The sequence below is a fragment of the Podarcis bocagei genome, assembly GCF_964188305.1.
Source record: "Podarcis bocagei genome assembly, chromosome: 12".
NCBI lineage: Eukaryota > Metazoa > Chordata > Lepidosauria > Squamata > Lacertidae > Podarcis > Podarcis bocagei.
In genome coordinates, this window is record NC_138137.1 from 11049782 (window position 1) to 11067635 (window position 17854).

Genomic DNA, 17854 nt, shown 5'->3' on the forward strand with positions numbered 1-17854 from the left:
GAATGACTCTTCTGAAGTATTTACAGTCCCGCATGTGAAGGTTCTGTTCCTACACAAAGAGGCTCTGGAGACATTCTTAAAAGACCTGATACTCTGCTTCCTAGTAGTTTCAGAACCTGAAATTTAGATCTATTGGCTTGGGAGAACTATTGCCTAGTCTCCAATATTTCTTCCTTGTGGAACTAGTGGTAACTGGACAACTAACTCCAGTGTTGAATATTTGGATCATTTCTAATCTGGCTTCATATCTAGCTTGGGAACATGGGAACAGAAACAAATGACTTATGACGAGAGTGTAACACCGTTTGCTTTGCTCGACCTTTCTGTGGGTTTTGATACCATAAAATATGGTATGTGTCAGGGAACTGCCATCGGAGGAACAGGTGGGGAAAGGGCTCACGGAGGCTGGGAGGGACTCAGCAGCTGAAGCAGGGACCAGCAGGGGGAGAGCTGAGTCTCTGGTGGAAAGTCTCACGGAGGCTGAGAGAGACTCAGCAGCTAAAGCAGGAACCAGCAGGGAAAGAGGTGGAACTCTGAGGGAAAGCGAGCAAGAGGGAGGGCTCAGGGACACGTCCAGCGAGAACAGTGGGGGGGTGTCTGAAGCTCCCATAGGGAGACCCATTCCTCGCCGGAAGCTGTCACGCCGTGAGTCCAGAAGACGTGTTTCCGTTAAGGAGCTTTTATGCTGGAAACGATTCCGAAAGCAACCACTGTCGGAATCTGCAAGTGACTAGAGCAGACATGTCTGAGGAGCTCTGTCACAGACAGAGGTTTGTGGATTTGCACAACCTCTGAGGGACTACGATTTTACGCACAAGCAGCTCATCATCCCATCACAGTATGCTAGACTTGTTTGAGTTGGGCCTAGGGGAGTGGCTCTGGTTTTTCCTGGAAAATGTGGGTGCTAGAAGACTTCTCTTCAATGGCCTGTGGAATTCCTCAGAGGTGTATTCTATTCTCTATGCTGTTCAGCATGTACATTAACTACTGGGGTAAGCCATCCCAGAGGTTCAAACAAAAGTGTCATCAGTATGCAGATGTGACTTCTCCACGTGTCTTTTCCATCTGCTGGTCCTAGGGAGGCTGTTGAACTTCTCAATTTGTGCCTTGAGACGGCACAAGTTGAAGATTAATCCAAGCGCTGTGTATGGGGAAAGAGACTCCCCTGGATTGAGATTTGTAAGTAGTTCTGGATAGGGTTACACTTCCCCCTGAAGAATAACTAGGAGTGCAACTAGGAGTGATGCTGGACTCAGAACCAAATGGGAACATTCAGGTGGCAGTAAAAGCTAAGGGTTCTTTTTATCATCTTCTGCTTGTTACTCTGTTTTGACTCTATCTGGAGGAGCGTGCCTTGGTTATCCATGCAATGTAGCATCCAGGCTGAACTATTGTAACGTTCTATTCATAGTGTTGCCTTTAAATTTTGGAAGTGCGTCTTTCAGAAACTTGAACTGGTAGAAATGCAGCTGTCCAGCTACTGGTAGGGGAGAGGCAGTTGGAGCATATTACACAAAATTATACCAGTTTTCCTGATTATTGATATATTTCCAAAGATGTGGTAAATGGTTTATAACTAGGTTGCTTAAAAGATTTCCCTGCACCCAGGTCAACCTGCCAGTCCAGTCCTTGAAGATGTGTCTCAAAGGCCCTTCTTATGTGCCCACCTGTAGGGATATCGGGGAGCGGGGTCCGGAGGGAGCACACTTCCCCGCCAGCAGGCAGCCACAGTCTGCCTGCACGCGTGACCTTGGGGTGTAGGGAACCCCCCCCCCCAGACAAGCCACAGCTGTCTGGTACATCGTTCCACCTATGTCTGACCTTTTGTGGTCTCAGAAGTCAGCGGTGTCCTGTCTGTAAGTTTTTCCCTGAGACCTTTTGTCTCCATTCGTCTTACATTGTGCAAGGGGAAAATGACGCTGTGGAACAGGTGCCAAAATAACTTTGTACCACCCCACGATTTCGGGACGGAAGATGTGTAAAGGTCACAGCCCAAAAATGTACCTGCCTATCTTGCATATTTGTCACAATAAAAGGAGGCTCCACAGGAATGGTGGTAGCTCGCTCGCTTCAGACCACCTGTGCGCAGCTCACATGATGATCAACACCTGTCTTGGGCCTTCACTTCACCCACCTGTGGATACAATTGGGCTGGTGGCAACACAGAACAGGGTCTTCTTCACAGTGGCCCCACAGTAGTAGAATTCAGTCCCACATGAGATCAATACTCATCAATATCAATATCTCTCAATACTCCAGATGGACTTTGAAGGTCCACCTTTTCATTACAGCCTTCAGTGGTTCATTATAAATTGTGTTGTACAAATTGTGTTGTGGTCTGGTTTTGTATGTTTAAGTTGCCTTGGGCTGGTTTGGTGCTGGATTTTAGCAGTAATGTGAGAGAGATGTGTTAAAACATAATTTATTTGTGCTTTGATGTATATTTTATAATACTGCTCTGTGAAGAGTGTCTCATGAAAAGCAAGTTCTGAATCAGTTACATAAAGAGAGAGAAATTGGCTAGTCAAACAACAGATGAGTTCCACGCATCCAGACACCACCTAAAGATCCAACAATTAATGAGATCTTCACTCAGAAAACTAACACAGGGACAGAAAACTTCCCTTTCAGTGGTAAGATTTCACAAAGCAAAGACTATGGTTTGGGGTTTATGCCCCATTCTATTTTAAAGGTAAAGGTAAAGGGACCACTGACCGTTACATCCAGTTGCGGACGACTCTGGGGTTGCAGCGCTCATCTCATTTTACTGGCCGAGGGAGATGGCGTACAGCTTCTGGGTCATGTGGCCAGCATGACTAAGTCGTTTCTGGCGAACCAGAGCAGCACATGGAAACGCCGTTTACCTTCCCGTCAGAGCAGTACCTATTTATCTACTTGCACTTTTTGGTGTGCTTTCAAACTGCTAGGTTGGCAGGAGCAGGGACTGAGCAATGGGAGCTCACCCCATTGCGGGGATTCGAACTGCCGACCTTCTGATTGGCAAGCCCTAGGCTCTGTGGTTTAGACCATAGCACCACTATGATTAACTGTTTAGATAGACTTGACATCATTAAACGTTGAGATCTCCTTTGGATAATTGTTCCACAAGGAAACATCATACCTCATAAAGTACTTTCTTTCCAACCATTCCTAAGATACGAGCCCCTTAGGTGAGAACATTGTACTGCTTGATACGATCTTTAATTCACCCATTGTATTCTCATATTTTTGCACCCTTCCACATAGATGCATAGGACTCCATTACTTGGCACCAGTAATAGCTCTCTATCTTCAGCTATGCAACAAAATTCAGTAACACACCCCTTCAAATTTCTGCCTCACATGGTGCCACCTCGAGAAGGTAAACTCCTTCCTCTCCAAGAGGGCACCACAGCTTTCCTTTCCATTTTCAGACTAACACTCTAGAATTGGCACAGGGAACCTTTGAAACTCCAGATGTTGCAAGCCCATTCTTTCTAGGGCTGATGTGAGCTGTAGTTCAGCAACATCTGAAGGGCCAGAGAGTCCTCATTCCTGCTCTAGAACATTTGTAGAGTTGATCCACAGAAATGCAAAAAAAACCTTATGTTTGTGACAGCGTAAAGAACATTGGTTACAGGTAAACAACTCATCTTTAAATAGACACACAAAGTGCCCTTGAATGGCAGTCTGCAAGATGGAAAATAGGATTCTCAATTGCCCCAACAGTGCTCTGGTCAATTGAGTTTTAAAAATAAGAATAAAAACCACATTGCCCCCCCCCCAACTTTTTTGCTATAAGTACTTCCCCAAGGTTTGAAGCACCTGCTCTTGCGAGACTCCATTTGTCTATGTGGTCAGAAAACTGACTTCTTAAAAATGTAAATACTTTCCTTTCTCCTTTTTTGAGGAATTTTCAAGAAGCAGTAATGTTGAACACTTACCAATCACATGTTTGTTACTCTTGCTGGTTTTTTGTTTTTTTTAAGTTAATCATTGCTTTGAGAGATTCAAACTGAAATGAGGGTTTCAAGGGATGCAAGCACTGTAGCCATAGAAGTCTGGCTGTTTCCAGTAGGGTTGTGTATGCATTGTCTTTTAAAGTGGAAACTAACACAGATCAGTTCACTCAATAATTCTATTTCCAAGAGAACTGATTTCAGATATAATACTTTGATGTGGTGCCGCTTAACTACTGATACACAGTGAATATCATTTGCACCATATTTTTGAGCATTCCTTTGTACAATTTGAAATTTAAAGATTTATAATAGGACTTGCAGAGGATGTGTAACTCTGAAAGTTGGGTTATGGATCTTAAATAATACAACAGGGTAATGGATTATGGGCTACGTAAAAAGAATTAGCAAATCTAACATCTGGAGGATTAGAAAGCTCTAGGAACAGCAAGCACCAGGAAACCAGCCAACATTAGTTGCTGAAAATAGGACACAGAGGCTAAAATGGCTTGGATATGTAGAAGAATGAGACAAACTAGCAGGAGAAAAAGAATATTGGACAGAACCAAAGGGAAAATAACTCTATCAGAAACCAAGAAATAGATGGGTGAACTTAAATAGATGTGAGTATGTTTTGCAGTTAATTGTGAAGAGAGATTCCGACTATGGTAGGGAGAAAGGGGTTGTGTGCCTGACTGATGCATGTTGACTGCAAAACTGCATTTAAATATGGTTTCTCTCCCTTCTGTAGTCTTAATAAAATACACACTAGAACATGACTCAAACATAACATTGTGAATTGTGATCACCAGCTTAGAAACTGGGACTTGAGTCCTAGAAAAAAATCAGGATTCGTTAAAATTGTAATTTAAAATGTTTGATTTGAAAAAGGAATGATATGTGTGATTTTATTTATATATATTTGTTCTTATTCTTAGGTTACAAACAATATTTATGAAATTTGATGAAGTGAAAAACGGTGGCAATATGATTTCAAGCAACTTCAGTGGTGAGTATCCAATAGTGTATGTTGACATGGATATATAAAAAGTTGAATTTAGAGTATTTTAAGCTGCTTGACATGTATGAGTTGTCTTTAGCATTTCTGCAACTAAGGTTAGGCTTAGTTAAATATGGCAAAAGTTAGATATGGATTTAGGTTTTGCAAATGTATGGTATTAATGTTTGTTTTATAGCATCTAACTAGTTAGTACTACGCAATTTTGAGAAGGAAGTATTGGCACTGTTTAACATGTGCACCTCGGAACTGTTAAAGCAGTATGGGAAGCAAATGTGACCTATGTCTGGGTTTAGGAAACTGTTTTGGAAAACAGTTATCTGTCCCTGTTGGCTCTCAGCCTCTAGTTTCTTTTGAGAGTTGTTAGATTTTGTTGTCTTTGTTGGTCTCTTGTTACTTGTTTATTACATATTGATCATTTTGTCTAGGAATATACAATATGCATTTCTTTATGAGTTTTTCATGGTTTACATAGTGTAGAATCCCAATTGGTGCCCTTGATTTAATGGAAGGGCTTTTGTTTCAACACACATCTTCTCTGTCTGAAGAAGAAAGGCAATATTTGTGATTTCCCTCTTTTCTGCACTCTCTGAAAATTGGCGGCTTCCAGAACAGCATGGAAGGTGCTGTCAATTGCTGAGTATGGAAGGGCAAATTGGCCACAGTCACCTCTTGGTTAGCAGAGGCATCTGCTAGATCAAAAGGTCACCTGGGAGCACAATGGGTGCAGTTGGATTCCTGTCTGTGGTGTGCAGATTTGGCATGTTGAACATGCATTTTCATTCTAGCGTTCCACTTGTGGACTGAGAGACTTTTCATTTGCTTTCAGTATTTATATTGCAGTCATTCATGTGCGAGATGTATTCCTACTGCTTATTGCTTGTGTTTCCAACCCTTCCAGTACAGATGTCCTTCTTTAGCTATTTTTGATTGCATTACCATACACTGTTCACTTAAATCAGGACTGGTGAGCCCATGGCCTTCTGGATGTTGTTGAGCTAAGATTCCCATTGTCTCTAGCAATTGGCCATGCTATCTGGGGATGATAGATTTGGAGTTCAAGTGCATCTGGAGAGCCACAAGTTCCGTATCCCCGAATTAAGACTTTGCCCCTAAGAAATTATTCTTACTTCACACCCTGTTGAGAATATCTGCATGAGATTCAGTGATGGCTTCTTTGAACAGGGATTTTTACATTCCTAGCACACCCCGTTCATAAAATCTCCCCTTTTATCTTCTGCGAGCAAGCTTCTCTGCCGTTATTCCAATTATGTATGTAAACCATTCTTACGAACAAATATGTTTGCAGATAAGGTTAAAGTCTTTATTTTGACTCCCGACTGCCTTCAGTCTGTGGGTATCATTCTAATAATGTTTTTTCTATGGTGGCTAAACCATAGCCTTATGGCGTGGGGAAGTGCAGTTACTGTTGTGGTTTCTTTTCTTTTTCTCTTCATCTTACATAACCACACAGTAGGTACAAAATGGCATTTCAGTTGCAAGTCTACGCAGGTATCTAACCTGTAAAAATACCTTCAATATCTAGATCTCTATGTTGCGTGGCATTTGTGCTGCATAACACTTCTGATGTGGCTGTCAGCTACTCCCAAGTCTTAAGACTGCTATCAGCTGTCTCTCTCATGTGGTATTGCAAACAAGAGGTGTGCTAAGCTTCCCCTATTTATTAGCAAATGAGCAATCATTTCCATGGAAACAGATATTGCAGTCAGCAGCAGAGCCCATTGAATTCTTTTTCTGGGAGGCTGAGTTCTGTAAATGCTGTTTCTTGTACAGGATTTAAGAGGATCCCTACATTATATTTTAAATGGCTGAAGTTTTCAGCATTTGTACCTTTTTCATAACAGCAAGAAACACGAGAGCGCTCTGAATGGGTTTTGCAGTCATCCAAATGCAACAGCTTGTCTGTTCTCATAATGGCCCATTTTATAAATGGAGGGGGAAGGCACACATGAAACTTTCTTTGCCAGAGACTTGAAACATAATGTTAAAGTGGTGTTTAGGATTGCATCACTTCAAACAAATGACACAAAGTACATGTGCGTTTGAACCACATATATTTCTCACTTGTTTGGGTCTCATACATTTTTCATTGCTCAACATCTTTTCTCCATTTGAGATGGTTACCATGCAAATGTCACGGGGGGGGGGGCGGCGACTCGCAGTTTGTAAATTATGTTACTTCATTACAGTCATTACACTATGAATAATATACACAAATACAAATTTCCAAATAGTAATTGGGGAACCAAGGTCGTTGTTTGGGATTAATACTTTTACTGGTTCTAGATATTACACTCCTTTTAGCTGTAAATGCATGGGCTGATGTGTTCACCCTTATTTACACAGTAGGAAACTAATTGCAGTTGAGTGCTTTAAAACATTGCAAGTCAAAAATAGGTTTGGGAGGGTCTTTCATCCAGCATGTTCACTATATTTGCACTTTCCAGTGTTGAATTTTTTATCAAAAAAACAACAACAAAACCCCTAAAAACTAAAAGCTAGGTTCAGTCAGGGCTCGCCCTCCCAGGTCAGGTGGGAAAGACCTGCGAAACAGGGAGCAGGTCTTCCAGGACTCACAGTACTCTAGAACAGTGTTTCCCAAACTTTTTTGGGCAACGGCACACCTGTTTACTGAAAAAAAATCTCGCGGCACACCACCATTAAAGCCCCGCCCCGTGACGCCAGCGCGCAGCGTCACGCCGGGAGGGACGCACGAAAGTGAAACTTTTTTCCCTCCCCCCTCAGTCCCTCGCTCGGAATTCAGCTCGTTTGGGGCATCGCTCCGGCTGCTCCCTCTCCCGCCGCGCAGGAGCGATGCCTCTCTCTGGCTCTCCCTCCGCGCAGGCTGAGGGAGGGAGGGAGGTGCGCGTGTGACCCGTCTCTGCTGGGAGACCAAACCCAGCGAGGCAGAGTCGCGCGGAGGCGCCCAGGCAGCGCTGCCGGCTGCGAGGAGGAGCGCCAGGCAGCAGCAGGAGGCGCGGCCTCTCCTCGCCGCCGCCGCCCCGCCTCTCGCCGCCCGACTCGCCCGCCTCCCTCCAGGCATCTCGCGGCACACCAGCCGATGTCTCACGGCACACTCGTATGCCGCGGAACACCGGTTGGGAAACACTGCTCTAGAAGTCCACCCTGTTAGCTTTGTGGCTAAGCAGGGATTTAAATTTGAGTCTCTGTGGTCCTAGTCCAATACTCTAACCATGATGACACACTAATCAAATTCCAGCAGTCTGTCTCTACCGTTCATAGTTAAACGATCTATAGCCCTTTCCAGTTTAAAGGGGGAGAACAGAAACATTTCTGTGTGTGAGTATTTGGTTTAAAAATTCATTTCAGTGAAACCGTTTGCTGTTGCAAGGATTTCATATGAAATCCTTGCAACAGCAGAGGTTTCACTGAAATGAATTTGCTAATCTATACTTTGCTAATCTATGTGTTACCATATTGCTTTGTCAGTTTAAAAAAATCCTTTTGAGAAGTGCTTGCCTTGACTCTTGTGTGTGGCTCCGACGTGAAGTACACTGCCTTTTTGCCTGGGATAATGTGGCTAGCTTGGGTTTTGTCACTGTCTTTACCAGGAGCAATCTTCATTAAGTGGCTCGTCTTTCTTTGAATAGAAAAGCCTTTGAAGGTCTGCCTTTGACGTGATTTGTTTACAGCAACCAGTGATGGCTGAACACAATGAGAGATTGAGAAGGCAGCAAAAAAATAAAGGCCAAAGAAGAATATGACACATCTTCTGTTCATAGCTATGCAAATCAGATAATCATTTGGTCATGTGCTCATTGCTGATTACACATGAATCCTTAGGGAATGGAAGCAGAAAATGATTACTGGACGCATGCCTTGTGTTTTGATGACTGCATTAAAAGTCCCTGTCGAATAACCTTCATTGCATGTGAGCAATACCTTTAAAGAAAAAGGCAGACGGCTAGGGAAGGATTTTTTTTCTTCCTGTGCCGGCAAGTGTGTTATTAGGTTTAAGCAGGAGAGAGGCTGGTTATAATGGATAGAAGGAGCTTCCTGCAAGAAGCAGGACCTTTATTTTGAAGTGGTGTAGCAGCTGTTGCTGGTTGCAGTAGAGAACTGCAGATCTGACTGGGTCACACAGTGCTCTGTCGTCTTCACGCTGCACTGGATTGAGAGTGGCGCAGGCACTTATAGTCACTCAGATTGAAGTTGTATCCTTGGAAAAAGCTCCTGGTAGCATTGCAACTGTGTAATGGCTGTTGGGGATGGTGAGTACAGCCTTGTTTTTGTTGTCAATTAGACTTAGCTTGTGTGCGTTTGAATGTTGGAACAACCTTGCTATGTTAAGTCCATATTTGTGTTACACCAAGATTCATTTACTGTATAGCTTTTAGAGCTCTGAAATTTAAATTTGCTTTAAGCAACAATAAGAGTAGACATAGAATTGTCTGCCAGCCCTATATCCAATGGTTTTATGTGTCTATGAGGAGGGCATGCCCTCTCTGTATCAGCAGTGAGAAAGTGTATATACTTTGCTGTACAAAGTCATTATTTGAAGAAAATGCAGGGTTATGTTTTTTAAACCTTTGTCTGTATTAAAGATACTTAAGTCTTAGCATCTGTCAGATTGATGTTATACATGAGCTTGCCATTGCTACTATCCTTGAACAATCTGCCTAGAGGATTGAAGAGCCATAATGCTAATTTTTGTTTTGTTTTGTTTTAGAATTGTGTATTTGTAATGTTTTACTTTTTAAAGATGTCATTGTAACTAATCATACTAGGGTTCTTCTCCATGTTTTCTTTTGGAGATACTTTATGATTTGCACAAATGCTCCTAAAATATCACCTTACAGGGTTATTTGACCTTTATAGAACTTGATAATATATGGGGCAGCAAATTAATGTCTAGGGCATTGACTTTGTCTTGGAGTTTATATTTAGTAATAGCAGCTCAAATAATTTATTCAAGGTATATCTTTCAGCAGGGGTTAGGAAACTGAAAGAAAGCTAAAAAGAAAGATGTAATTACATATAGATAATAGCCATACATATCTAGGTGTAAAATAAGGCATTCTTCTACAGTCGATTCCTATGATGTCTGTGTTCTAATCCATTGGAAATTAGACAATAGCTTAGACTGAGTATTTTGTAGTCCTTAAGATGTTTGCATAATCCTATACCATTGATATGTGTAGTTAGACAAACTTTGGAAATGGTTAGCTTTAAAAGTTTTAAGTGCCACTTCTTCATAAATTCAAATATGTCTGTATAATTGAAATTGTCTGAAAATGAGATTTTTCAACATGTCTAAAATTCTGTTAGATTCCCCCCCCCCAAAAAACATGTCTACTCACCTTTTTTATCACTAGCAGAAGTACTAAAAAATAGCATTGTTCTGAAAGTCAACTGACACTGGTATGGAGAAGCTTTGCATAAAATGCCAGATCCAATTAGGATTGTGTAGGATGATCTAGCAGCTTTTTCTTGCTTAAATCCACCATTCACCACATCTAGGGGATATTCACTCTTGATAACAGTTGAACAATGTCATGAGAAAGAAAATATGATCAAACATAATACTGTACGTTTTAGATAATCTAGTCTGTAGATGATTTAGTTACCTGGATATATTGACTTGGTTGCAAAGAGACAAAACCAAAGTTTCACTCAGGCAACAGGATTTTTCTGTCTCCTCAGTGCAATCAGGTATGACCCCAAGCTATTTCTGCTTGTTGAGGGATCCTCTGGAAAGGCATGAGATGTGCAAAGGGCTGCAGCTAGTGGAAGAAATCTGGAGACCTCCATGTACAAGCCGAAGTGTTCCACTTGCAGGCTATTTGGATCCCTTTTAAAATGTGACTTTTAGAATTTCTACTTTTGCTAGCAAAATGAATGAAGACTTGCTTCTGACTGAACCTTACCTTAAGCATACCAAGAATTCAGATATATGGGAAATTGTTTCTGTTCTTAGCAGTTTTTCTGTTTAAAAGCACTGAATTTGAACCTTAATTTTCCATCATGAGAGGTGGAAGCATAGGTGATTCTATAGATGGAACTCTGAAGCTTTTCTTTGAAATTTGTTCCCTCAAATTATCTTGGAAGGTTCCAGAGCAATGCATTTCTTTTTCTGCTTGAAAATGTACGAGTGTTTGTTAGAAATATTCAGATACCTTCAAATCACATTACGTTGGTGCTGTGTGAAGCTGGCAGACAACAGTTCTGGGCAGTAGACTTTTTGTGTGTAAGGTGCTCCTTGAAGAGGATAAAGTTATATCCCTTGTTAACCAGATTAAGGCTCTCAGTCTGTATCTAACACAATTGCTGCGTACTACTATCATGTAGGCCCAAGATCATACTATTGTAATTCAATGATTATCAATGTGTTGCTATTTTGTTAAAAGTAAGTACATTAATAAGATTCTTCCTTGGCTTTTGCCAGTATAATGTCAAACTTGAAAGACTATTTTAAAAAGTACATTCAATCCAGATTTGTTGAGAAGGCTTAGACAAGTTAATTCCTGATGAGGAAAATTTTTAATGAAGTTATTCATTAGAAAACAGGCACACGCAGTGTTTAATGGTAATAAATGCAAGTGCATTTAACGGGGGGGGGGATCCATTTTGTACAAACAACAAATTGAATGAATGAAAGAATGAATGAATGAATGAATAAACTAACTTTATTGCAGTCACAGATCAGCATAAGAGAAACATATGAATAAAATAGCAGTTAGGATTTAAACAGGTAATTGTTAAAGAAAATAAGAACAAAGAAACAAGCATAGGATAAAACATGTGAATAGAGTACGAGATTAAACACAGATAATTGATGAATAAGAACTGATAATTAAAACAGATAAGGACTAAAAGACACGCAGTTAAAACAACTGTAAGGGGTGGAGCTTGTGGGAATAACGGTCTTGCAACATGGGCCTTTGGTTTAGGACTGGTTTGCAGCACGAATCATCCTTCAGCGAATATCAATCATGGCAACGTAAAATCTAGCAACTGAGTATGTAACATCTGGGTTTTCATCCTGGAGTAGTAGGGAGATGCTGAGTTGTTCTGTGCGTCCTGGGAATTTGTGCAGGATAAGCAGGATAAACCTGACTCGTATGTCTACACAGTACTGGCAATGGGAAAAGGCATGTTCCGTTGTTTCCTGCTGCTCAGGACCACATGGGCATTTCCTCTGCTTGTATGGTGTCTTCCTACAACGGCCATTCTGAATGGCTATGGGGAGGGTCTGACAATGGGCCAGAGTGAAAGCCCTTCGCTGTTTTGAGATTTCAAGGTTCGTTATATATGGCATTTGGGAGTTGAGGTATCTACTGGTTTCACTTATTAGAAATTTTGGGAACCTAGCTAGGTCTGCTTGATGTTCTGTGTCTTCCACACGCTGTTTAATATATTTTTTTAGCTTGTTCATACCCCATGTCAAGTAAAATCTGTGGGTTGAAGCCTAGAGTAGTTATTATATTTTTCACTGCTTGTTTCCATGTCGATTTGAAATTGTCCTTAATAGTCAGGGGAGCAAGGCCTCTCGGGAAGAAAGATAGTCTCAACCAGTAATTTAGAGTGTAATTTAAAGTTCAACTCAAATTTGTTGAACTTGTATTGCAGACAAAAGAGTTTCATTTAAAACTGAATTTATAGACTTTTAGGCATTTAATCATAGAATACACGAAGCTGTCCTCACCATTGTTGTCAATTGAAATATTCTAAAATTAGTTTCTTTCCATGTTTTTGGTTGGATTAGTTTCCCTAATTTGCATAATATCTACATTTTAATGGTCTTCTGGACTAAGACAACTTAAAACACTTTAAAAATGGCAAAACAGGTGTGATTAAGAAAGCTATACACAAAAGGGGCAGGGGCTTGAGAGTCCATGTTTGTTGATCATCATTTTGAGCAGAGGTTGCCAACCTTTTTGGAACAGTAGGCATATTCTGAATTTTGAGAAAGTGCTGTGGGTGCCAGGCACAGGATGACCGTCATGAGGGGTGTGACATAACTTAGACTTAAAGAGTACAGTTGTTGCTGTTCCCAGATGCTGCTCCCCCCTGTGTGCCACACAAACTTGGGTCTCTCTCCAGGTGCATCTCTCTCAATCACACATGCGCAGTGCACAGTTGAACACACACACACACACACACACACACATTCAGAAAAGCCTCTCCACTGGTGAAGGAAGATCCTGCCATTCCCTTCCAAAATAAAAAATAAGAGGGACTGGCGCAGCATGACGCCGGAAATCGTGTCTGCTCATGTCTGCGGTGCTGGGAATCGCTTCTGCGCATGCCCAGAGGCTATTTCCAGCGCCGTGGACATGCGCAGACGTAATTTCCAGTGCCACTCAGCGAGTCACAGCGCACGGGGGACTCGTCAAGTGGGCGGCTCAGTTCGAGGGCGACTTGTGGGCCGGTAAAACTGTCTTCGTGGGCCGCATCTGGCCCATGGGCTGCACGTTGCCAACCCCTGATCTAGTCCAACCCCCTGCAGTGCAGGAATCTTTTACCCAATGTGGCGATTGAACTCACAACCCTGAGATTAAGAGTCTCATGCTCTACTGACTGAGCTATCTGACTACAAGATTGAGAGATGTATACAACTAATCAGCACGCTTTCAGGGGATAAATCCCCGGGGGAGGATATGATACCACCTGAGGTATTCTTATCGAACCAGACGTGGTGGGCCCCTATTTTAGCATCTCTCTTTACCACTATTAATGCTACTCTTAAGATTCCACCTAAGTGGAAACAGAGCATAGTCATCCCAATACATAAAAAGGGGGACCCACAAGATCCGCGTAACTGTCGACCTATCAGCCTGCTGGACATATCATACAAGGTCTACTCTAGATTCTTGCTAGAGAAATTAATCGAGTGGGCAGAAGAAACAAAGCTATTCCACCCGGAACAGGCTGGCTTCCGTAAAGGCCACAGCACATCTGGCCAATGTCTTGTTCTACTTACCCTGATTGATAAATACCTAAACAGGTTCAACTGCAAACTACACGCGGCTTTTGTGGACCTGACCTCCGCCTTTGACTCCATCCCCAGAGATAGGCTATGGCAGAAGCTTAGTTACACTAACATAGATAAGAGACTCCTCCACCTTCTTATGGAAATTCATAATGACATATCGGCCAGAGTAAAATTCGGCCCTCTGGGAGCTCTATCTGATCCTTTCCCTCTGAATAAAGGGGTCAAACAGGGCTGCCTCTTGGCCCCTTTTCTATTCAATTTCTACATCAATGACATCGTTACAACCATGAAGGCCCTAAATCAATCTGCCCCCTCTTTACAACAGCTCAAGATCCCCATATTACTCTATGCGGACGACATGGTGATACTGTCTTTAACCAAGCAGGGCTTAAACAACATGCTCAGAGGGCTCATGACATATTGTGATACCAACTCCCTCAAAATCAATTTCGCCAAAACCAAAATTCTTACTTTTGGCACGAAAACTCGGAAGCCTTTCTGGAATTTTGAGGGCCACTCTATTGAATATTGTTCAGCATTCAAGTATTTGGGTATCACTTTTCAGCAAGGGCTTAGCTGGTCAGCTCACCTAAATATGACCATCCTGGCTGCCCGTAGAACCATCAAAGCTTTGGAGAAATTCTTCTATGCAAAAGGCGGCCAGTTGGTTCCACCAATCAGAAAAGCATTTATCAGCAAAGTCCTCCCGATGTTACTGTATGGGGTTGAAATCTGGGGGTGGAATTTAAAAACACTACAACGGCTGGAGATTCTGCAAAACTCTTTTGCACGAAAGATACTGGGCCTCCCCAAGGGCTCAGTTGCTGCACAGTTAAGAACAGAACTGGGCCTCCCCTCCATTGTTGCGAGAGCCCACATTAGAATCATTGGTTTTTATTGTAAATTAATCAATGCCCCAGGTTCCCTACTAGCTAGGCAAGCCTTTTTAACTTGTTCTCATACCAACAAATGGTCCAAGGCCATGGAGACTATTACTGCACGCTACTCCCTCCCAGATCTCGACACGCTGTCATCTTGGGACCAACATAAAATCCGGGCCTGGATTCTTACAAGAGACCAGGCCATGGACCGGGCACAGTCCACTACAGCTCGCCTCTCCTTGTGGCTCCCTAAAGTGAAAGTGGTAAGATCACTTGCCAACTACTTGATAGACCTGACGGAGCCCAATTTGAGAAGAGCGTTTACTATGGCCCGTTTCCATTCTATACCCACGGCCTTCCTGCAGGGGATTTACTCTAAGACCCCTATTACTCAGCGTTTATGTCCATGCACAATGAATGAAGTAGAGGACTTCATACATTTCTTCTTCTACTGCCCTATTTATGAGCCAATAAGATCTAAGCTCCTCCTCTTGATCCCGTCCACCATTACATCTAAGGAAGACTGTTTGAAATCGCTTCTTGTGGACGCAAATCCCCAAATTTCACGTGGGGTGGCAATCTTTATAGTGCAGGCTCTGAAACTCAGGGCTACTCTGACTGGGTAGTGAGTCCTAGACCTGGACCTGTTTTAATTCTTTTATTACTTTTTCAACCCAATGTGCCGAGCCTATTTTGGGGCCATTTTATGTTTTATATACATCCGCACTTTAGATTCTTGGCGCTGGCAACTAAATCTTTACATTATTGTCTTAGGGTAATTTAAATGTCATTACGCCAGTAATATCGCTTTGAATTTTGTTTGCTTGCTTGTCTCTAGTATTTTTGTCTTATTTTGCTATGGCTGTATGCTAATGCAATAAAGGTTTATTATTATTATTATTATTATTATTATTATTATTATTATTATTTTATTTTGTAAGCTTTTTTGGTGTGTATGGAAGGAACGCAGATGGCACTATGGGTTGAACCACAGAGCCTAGGGCTTGCTGATCAGAAGGTCGGAGGTTCAAATCCCTGTAACAGGGTGAGCTCCCGTTGCTCGGTCCCTGCTCCTGCCAACCTAGCAGTTTGAAAGCATGAAGTGCAAGTAGATAAATAGGTACCACTCCGGCAGGAAGGTAAACGACGTTTCCGTGCGCTGCTCTGGTTCGCCAGAATCGGCTTAGTCATGCTGGCCACATGACCCAGAAGCTGTACGCCGGCTCCCTCAGCCAATAAAGCGAGATGAGCGCTGCAACCCCAGAGTCATCCACGACTGGACCTAATGGTCAGGGGTCCCTTTACCTTTAAGCTTCTTTTACAACTTTTCTGGCTGATGATTTCAATAAATGGTTGTTGGGAAGTTGACAACCAGCATCAAGTCAAACCAATAATTTAATATAGCAGTAGCTTTGTAACTAAGCCCATAACTAATTAGCCAGTAAATTATCTTTTAAAAAAATATCGCTTGCAGTGGAGGCACAGAGTGCCCTGACCCTTCTGTAGCAGTGTGCTGCATTTCTGTGCTTGCTATGGTGGAGAGGGCTTGCATTATCTAGTTAGCCCACTTGGCTTCTAAGCTGAGTATGGAGGAGGGATAGAGCACCCACACACATACAGTACATATGCGGATGTATAGTTCCTCAACACTTGTGGCTAACAGACTTGTGGTTTAATACAAGGCTGAAATGCAATAAAACATAGTTTTAGAGGCAATGGCTGATGAATCAATAAGGTCGCTGCAAGGTGGTGATTTGTCACTCAAGATTTCTAGATGTCGTTTTACGAAGCCGGGTAATTTGTGAAAAAGCACGGCCGTTGTTTTTTTCCTTAGATGCGTTCCTAAAAATGGGGGTGGCTAAACTTGGTAGATGTGATCCGTGGCGAACTCTTTGGGGCAGCGTGTTGGGTGGGCCAAAAGAAGCTATGTGCCGACTAGATGGAATGGACAGTAAGGACTGACACGACCCAAGACCAGGAAGAAGAGACGTTGGATGAAGATTGGAAGAAAATTTATAAAGAAAATTTTTTATTTGGGGAATTAGCCTAAAATCAATGAATATTAAGGAAAATGTTGGAATGAAACTATATGACTCTAGCAGAAATGATATTAGGGGTTATGTATATTTGAGTATTAAGATTCAAGCTTTAAGGTACTTTATGGTAGGATAAGGTTAAATAAATTAAGGTAATTTGAATAACAGAATATGGGGAAAGATGGAAGGGATTTGTTGAGTTAATTATTAGGTTAAATTGTTAAGATAAGTTATTTAACAAAAATTGAGAAAGATGGAAAGAATTTGCTGAAATAACTAATTAAACTAGAATACAAAAAGGTGTGAGGAGGTCAATGAAACAAGCAAATGGAAGTTAAAGATATGAAACTTGGGATTTGTGTCTTTTTTTTCTTTTTTTGTTGTATTGCTGTACTGGTTTTTATGTTTTGCGCTTTTTCTTTTTTATGTATTGTAGTGTTGTTTTTTCTATTTTTTCTTTTTTTTCTATTATTCTGAAACTATGAATAAATATTATTTAAAAACAAAAACAAAAGAAGCTATGTGCCTCTCACACTCCTGCAGAAGCAAATACTCACAGGCAGTGAGGAGAAGTAGTTAATTCTCCCTTCTCTGCTTATCAAGTGATTAATTTGAAGGGGGGAGGAGGAGGAGAAGGAAATTTGCATTTCCATCAGGGCTCTTTGTGTCTTTGTTCGGAGTGAGGGCAGGGCAGAAAATTTTACTTGGGAGGAGGCCAGATTCCCCCACCTTAAAAAAAAGCCAACAAGAGACCTAGGGTTTGATGCAAACTTCATTTTCTGACTTCCACTGACAGAAATGTCCCTTGAGTATGCAGCAGGTTTTTGATCCAGTGCAGGGATCTTGCCTGTGGATTGTCCCTTCCTCCTTCAGCCCCCACACCCATCCTGCTTAGGAGGGTTCCCCAACCCTCAAGCACTGCACAAAGTAGCCCTGGGGCTTGTACTGGGAGGGGGAAATCCTCAAAATTTGTCTTGCCCTCCACCAGTGGGAATTCCACTTAG

At 41.9% G+C, this 17854-nt stretch overlaps 1 protein-coding gene across 24 annotated transcripts in view; it reads left to right on the plus strand.

Annotated features, from left to right (window-relative positions):
* CLASP2 (cytoplasmic linker associated protein 2) overlaps nt 1-17854 on the plus strand; it is a 126523-nt gene that overhangs the window by 21690 nt on the left and 86979 nt on the right. For 23 of the 24 annotated variants that reach the window (XM_081164273.1, XM_081164301.1, XM_081164295.1 and 20 more), the window contains exon 7: nt 4877-4947. In XM_081164273.1, the coding sequence (XP_081020399.1) occupies nt 4877-4947 (71 nt within the window). Of the gene's footprint in view, nt 1-4876; nt 4948-8800; nt 9210-17854 lie in introns of those variants that run through there. The other variant, XM_081164290.1, reaches the window with a different exon arrangement.